Below are 6,689 nucleotides of genomic sequence, written 5' to 3'. Positions count from 1 at the left end.
TGTTGTAGATGAACTTGGGTCAAGTGCCCCGCCCAAGGGATGAGCCCGAGCCCTTTAACGATTTTGAGCCCCGTCGCAAGTGCTCCATATGCTGCGGTCTTCGGTGCGCTGCTGTAACTGGAGGTGCACTCTTTCTGATCGTGCTCCCATGTAATCTTATCATGATTCGTGGACGTATATTTGATGGGCGCGGCTTCATTGGTTTTGCGGACCGGCACCTTCTTGTGCCGTTGCCATTCGCGGCTATTACTTTTACACATCAAATCATTCAATCGGAAGCGTTATGGAGCAAAAACAGAAAAACTCTGTGGCAGGTAAACACGCAATCTGCGGGGCTTAACATTTTGTTGTGGAGTATACTCACAGTTGCTTGGACAGCTGTGTCCCGGCGTCATGGTCCACGCTGGAGCCGCAGCTATCGCCTGCTGTTGTGGGATTACCGCCGAACTCGTCGGTGCTGTGCGAACAGATATTTACCCACTGCGTTTGGTCGTATAAGTGCAGACTTAGATTGGTACAACGTTTTGTGGACGGTGAGTGTCTATCATGTGTTGTGGGGGATGTTTGCCGTCATGGTGGAGCGGGGATTCGGGGCGCATTATGCAATGTTTTATCGCGATTGGCCTTATAGTCGCTGGTGCTCCCCACGCTGGCGGGAGTGGAGAGAATTGGAGGCAATGAAGTACATTAATACGGAGCAGGTTGTAGCGCCCAGTCGTTGGGGATCTTTCATTACCAATGATCGCTGGCGTTCAAGCAGCGTTTAACTTCATCTGGTTCTTGTGGTGAGGGAAAGAAGTGTGGGCGCGATATGAAAGTAAACACATTTATATTTGCATAGAGAAGGTCGCATGGTATGGTGCGGATCCTCCTTTTGCTACTCGCACCCCCAACAAACTCCTAAATTTGGTTAAGGGTGCTCCCAAAACTTTCGTTATAAGCAAGGAGTTCTAACAACATATTTAAGCTAATGGGTGTGGGGCTTTCTTGTACTCGTTAAATGGGATTGAACTATTTGCAAACCTTTCCGGGTTTTTGTAGATTATTATTTTTAATAAACTCTTCACCATTCCACCTATTCATGCGTATGCCTCCACTCCCACTAAGTCACTCTGCACACATATCAAGTGTGAACAAGAGTACAAAACGGGAGCAATAAAAGAGAAACAACAACGCTTTTTATTGTTAATAACACAGTTAAGGTAAGTCAGTTGTAAGCTAAGAAGTAGAGCAGACACACAACACTACCCTTTACTGGGATAATGAGTGATGTGAGTAAGTTCGTGAGGCAACTGGAGCGGCTGGTTGAAACCGGGGCGGAACCGTCGAAGATTCTCCCCGCCATTGACAAGATACTCTTTGTGGGATCAAAAAATACATTTGCGCTACGTTGCAAGGTGGTATGTCTGCTTCATCAAGACAAGCACGCGGCCGCGCTAGCTACACTTGAACAGTTGGCTGCGACCGATCCATCATTAGGCAACAAGTCGCAGGAGTACGCATTCCACAAAGCCTATTGCCACTATAGGTTATTTGATGACAGGCAGGCACAAATGGTTCTCAGACGCGCCCCGCACACGGCAAATCACGTGCCTTCACAACATTTGCTTGCTCAAGCACACTACCGCCTAGAAGAATTCGAAGAAGCCGCTAACATATACGAGGAACTTCTTAAAAATGAAAGATTCCGTGACGAGCAGGAAAAGGCGGAATTGCTCACAAACTATACTGCCGCCTGCACAGCGATGGACGTTCAGCGGACACAGGCAATTGTCCGCTCCGCTGATGTTAAAAATGCGGACATGTTGTATAACGTAGCTACAGCGCAGCTTGAGGTGCAGGACTATGCTGCTGCCACACAGACGCTAAAGCAAGCGGAGATGGTGTGCGCTCGAGCACACCCGGAAAGCCAACTGCGGTCCTTCGAAGATGTGTGCTCGAAGGTTGATGACGAGCTCCGCGCATTATTAGATGCGAAGGGATCACCAGAGCGCGCGTTCTTCGACGACGTGGCCAACATATGGGTGCAGATGGCATTTGTGCACCATGCTATCCACCATGAGGAGAAGGCAGCGGCGCTGCTAACCTTTGTCCTGAAGTATCGTCCCCCATCGGAGGTGACTCTAGCCGTCGCCTCCATTAACTGGGCGGCTATTCAGCGTCACAAAGATTTCTTCGACACCTACCGAAAACTGAAGTCAGCTCAAAACCCAGCAGTGAATAATCGCCTAACATCACGTCAGCGGCTGCTGGTCCACTACAACATTGCGATGCTGCTACTGAACACAGGAAACTTTACAAGATTCAAGCGGCAGGTGGAGTTGGTTGCTAGTGATTACCCTGATGCAGACCTCACACATGCACTAAAACTCGCTCTGGCAGTCGGTGAGACAAAGAAGAAGAAACAGTCCGGGGACAAAACAGTGAGCGAGTACTTGGACAACTACAAAAAGAGCGTCGCAGCGCAACAGCAGCAGCAACAGCGAAAGCCCGCGGTGGGACGAATGCTTCCTCTCATTGCAGCGCAGATATTCCTTGATAACAGCGACTTGGAACGTGCCATCGAGTCACTTTCCTCCGCCGCCGATGATATACAGCGGAGGCCGTGCACCCTTATGACGCTGTTCACGTGGAAGGTGCAATTGGGTGACATTTCTGGTGGAAAGCAACTTCTGAAAGAGTATGCTGGGGCTGCAATGAAGAATGTAGATGTCGTCAAGACCATCACATTATGGGCTGTACGGTTCCTATCCGCTAGGGGGCTGTATGCCGATGGTGTCGATGTCATTCAGGACGCACAAAGGGTTGCGGAAGCACTCCAGCAGGACAGGGAAGTGCTCGCCCTCATGGCACTCTGTCTTTCGTATTATGACATGCAGGCCGCTCGGTTTTGCATCGCGGGTATACCTGATGCTGACAATAAAACAGGCGCACCGTCAGGCAAGATAACTTCCTCATTCATTAAAGAGCTCGAAGCTCAACAACCTTCGCGGCAGCGGATTGAATCCTTTGGGTATCGGCGAGTGGTTGAGGATGACGAGGAGGGCGAGGGTGGACCGAAGGCGAAACGAGCGGGTCGCAGGGCGCGTCCAATGCGTAGGCCACCAAAGAATGCGGAGAGCCGAATTGACCCGGAACGATGGATTCCAATGTCACACCGCTCGTACATAAAGGACTTGCCAGAGCGCAGGAAGCGGGAGCTGAAGCGCCTACGCGCCATTGAGCAGGAACAAAAGCGGCGGCTTGCGGAAAAGAGGAAAGTGGCTACGGCCACAGCAGACCCGTCGTCGTAGCGAACCCTCACCCTCCCTCCACGGGGAAACAGCAGTGGGGAAACCCAGGTAAAAAGCGTAAACCCCGGAATTGTCACACAGTGTGGTGAAGGCATTGCTGTTACGGGAGTGTTGGAGTCTTTGAGTCGTCGCATTAAAACATTCCATGACGTGGCTTTGTGTGTCTGCATTCAAATGGAAATGAACTAAAATAAAACAAGTGTGGTAAGAGGAAGAAGCGGTGTGTTTATGAAGTGGGGAATGAAGGAGCAGAGCGGAAGTGCGGAGGAATGAATGGAGCAACTTGCGTCTTCTTATAATCTTTTGTATTACCGTCACTTGCCAAACCTCGAATAACCATCTACAAGCGGAAGAAGAAAAACGAAGCGGTTTAAGGGGCTCACACGGTAGTTTTTGACTTTATTCCGCGTGGTAGTAGTTTCGCTTTCCCTATTTTACTACTGTCATTATTTTGTATTACCTCTTGCAATTTGTCTAGTCGAGTGAACTGGCAGTATTTTCTTGGAATTTTCTCTGATTTTTTTTTACTGTGGAAAAGAATTGGAAAGGTGAGACGAAAGGTAAAATTATAAAAAAGGGGGAAAGTACACTCACCATACATACAAGGTGGCAAGGAAAAGATTTTATTTCTAATAACTAAATAATTAAGCGCTTGGTCCTCGCTAAAATATAAAAAATATATATTATATCCGATGGCCAAACCGAAGTACCTAAAAAAGAAGCAAGAAGCCGCTGCAGCGGCGGCGGCAGCTGAGCAGCAAAAAAAGGAACAAGATGGGGATCCGTCAGTGGCGAAAGGCGCAGGTGCTCCGGATGAGGAACCAAAGAGCTCCGGTGCGATGGTGGCGTTCGCGAATCCCGTGTTCCGTGACGGTGTGAGCGATATTCTTGTGGAAAAAATCGATATTAGCTACCAGGGAGTTCATATTCTGGAGAATGCCACCTTGAACCTGGTTGCGGGACACCGTTATGGTCTTGTGGGTCCTAATGGATGCGGTAAGTCAACTTTGTTGAAGGTTCTTGGCTGTCACGAAATACCGTTTCCCAAACATGTTGATAGGTATTTTGTGTCGCATGAGGTCGAAGCATCCGATATGTCAGCTATTGACGCAGTAGTGTCCGTGGACAAGGAAAAGGAGCTGCTGGAGAAAGAAATAGAGGAGTTGGCGCTTGCAGATCAGGAGGATCCTGTAGTGACGCAGCGTATGGATGACATTTACAAGCGCCTGGATGAGTTGGATGCCGACACTGCGCTAGCGCGCGCAGGGAAAATATTGTTTGGTCTTGGCTTTACGCCAGAGATGCAGTTACGGCCGACGAAGTCATTTTCTGGTGGGTGGCGTATGCGCATTTCCCTAGCTCAGGCGCTGTTCATTAATCCAACAGTTCTTCTTCTTGACGAACCAACGAACCATCTCGACATTGAGGCCGTGGTGTGGTTGGAGAACTATCTCTCCAAGTTCAAGAAAATTCTTTTCATGGTATCCCACTCGCAGGATTTCATGAATAGCGTCTGCACCAAGGTGGCTCATATGGCCCGGGGGAAGCTCGATTACTACGACGGAAACTACGACCAGTACTGCATAACGCGTGCAGAAAAGGAGAGTAACCAGATGCGCCGCTTTCAGTGGGAACAGAACCAGATTAAGAGCATGAAAGAGTATATTGCCCGTTTCGGTCATGGTAGTGCAAAGCTTGCACGGCAGGCCCAGTCAAAGGAAAAGACGCTTGCCCGTATGACACGTGGTGGCCTCACTGAAAATGTGGCCAAAGACAGGCAAGTAAACTTTTGGTTCCCCTGCGCGGGACCGCTTCCCCCGCCGATGCTTCAGTTCCGAGAGGTGTCTTTTGCCTACCCAGGGCGTGACCCTCTTTTCCAGGACCTTGAACTTGGAGTAGACATGGAATCACGTATCTGTCTTGTTGGACCGAATGGTGCAGGGAAGACAACCCTGACAAAGCTAATGTGCCGTGAGCTGGAACCCACAACTGGTTATGTTGCTAAGAATGCTCACTGCATCATTGCTCGTTTCCATCAGCACTTCGTGGATCAAATCGATTTGTCCCTTTCGCCGCTAGAATGGATGGGACAAGAGTACCCAACGGTGACCGACCCCAATATACTGCGCAGCGCGCTCGGACGATTTGGTGTATCCGGCAAGCTTCAGATGACACCCATGAACACCCTTTCGGACGGCCAGAAGTCAAGAGTGGTCTTTTCCTGGATGGCATTCAAAACGCCTCACTTGATGATTCTTGACGAGCCAACAAACCACCTTGATATTGAGTCTATTGACGCTTTGGCCGATGCGGTTAACAGTTTTGAGGGTGCTGTGGTGGTGGTTTCCCACGATCTCCGCCTCATCGCGCAGATTGCCGAAGAAATTTGGATTGTGGACCAGGGGAAATGCCGCAAGTTTGATGGTGACATCGCCGACTACAAGGAACATGTCCAGCGTGAAGTCAACCGTATGACAGAAGACTACGCCAACCGGAAGTGAGTTCTTGTGGACCGCTGCCGTAACATTAAGATGGAAAGGGGGAGGGAAGAGGAAGTGGAATGGACTGAAGGTGAGACAGAGTAACACTCGAAGATGGGCCTCCCGGGGCTTGAGTTGCAGAGACAGAAACAGCTCATACGAAAGGCACGAGTACGAAGGTGGTCTAATTTCTGGGATCTGAAGCCGTCACGTACGTAGGTTCTCCACTCGGTTTCGCCGATGGGAAAGGCAACACGGTCAGACAAATCTGCTTCACTACTTACTCCGCTTCATTCGTGCAGGTTGTGCCTCTTTTTATTGTGCAACATTATCGAAACCCTTGGTTCGTTGTAACAGCTGGCACAGGGGATGGAAAAGGGCGGTGTCACAAACTGGGCTTTACCGCACTTGCACTCGTGTAAGGACCACTGAAGGTGCAACGACGTTTCGTCTTTGATGTGTGTAAAGGAGGAGGAATGTGAGGGAACAGAAAACGGAGAAAAAAAACAAAGCAGTTCTTAGTCAAGGTAATACAGGTGGGGAAGTGCCTGAGCCTTGCTTACACTCTGGTTTTCACTGTAATGCAGTAATGCGCTGCAACAGCTTTTTAGTAATCTTTTCAAACTGTGGAAGTGGTCTCATCCCCTCCCGCCTTGCTTCTCCGCACATTCCCCTCTAACTGGTTACTGCCCTTAAAGTGGTAAGTTTTTTTTTTTAATAGGAGGCAAGCTTCGCGTTTTCGGTCCTTTTCGTGTAGCTTACTTAGCTCACACTCTCGTTTTTTAAAAAATATCTGGTAATTTCCATGTACTTAATCATTTCTTTTTCTCTACATAATTTTTCTTCACACCCAGTGCGTACATGGTATATTAGTTTAGGATTATTCGTGCGCTTGTAAAGTTCACATTAGAGGGGA

The 6,689-nt window shown here is 49.1% G+C and overlaps 3 protein-coding genes across 3 annotated transcripts; all 3 read left to right on the top strand.

The window, feature by feature from the left end:
* Positions 1-8: 8 nt before the first annotated feature.
* On the top strand, positions 9-767 carry TEOVI_000805000 (uncharacterized protein; the record flags this gene model as incomplete). Its single annotated transcript, XM_067220787.1, has 1 exon — positions 9-767. The coding sequence occupies one exon, from the start codon at positions 9-11 to the stop codon at positions 765-767; it is 759 nt and encodes a 252-aa protein (XP_067076888.1).
* Positions 768-1,262: 495 nt separating this feature from the next.
* Positions 1,263-3,293, top strand: TEOVI_000804900 (signal recognition particle protein, putative; the record flags this gene model as incomplete). Its single annotated transcript, XM_067220786.1, has 1 exon — positions 1,263-3,293. One exon carries the CDS (start codon positions 1,263-1,265, stop codon positions 3,291-3,293), a length of 2,031 nt encoding a protein of 676 aa, XP_067076887.1.
* A 692-nt stretch (positions 3,294-3,985) lies between these two features.
* On the top strand, positions 3,986-5,794 carry TEOVI_000804800 (ABC transport system ATP-binding protein, putative; the record flags this gene model as incomplete). The annotated part of the gene is made up of 1 exon (XM_067220785.1): positions 3,986-5,794. The coding sequence occupies one exon, from the start codon at positions 3,986-3,988 to the stop codon at positions 5,792-5,794; it is 1,809 nt and encodes a 602-aa protein (XP_067076886.1).
* Between the last annotated feature and the right edge of the window lie 895 nt (positions 5,795-6,689).

Source organism: Trypanosoma equiperdum (assembly GCF_001457755.1).
Source record: "Trypanosoma equiperdum strain OVI genome assembly, contig: ctg_1231, whole genome shotgun sequence".
Taxonomy (NCBI): Eukaryota; Euglenozoa; class Kinetoplastea; order Trypanosomatida; family Trypanosomatidae; genus Trypanosoma; species Trypanosoma equiperdum.
The sequence above is the reverse complement of the archived record's forward strand: the minus strand, read 5'-3'. Positions and strand labels throughout refer to the sequence as shown.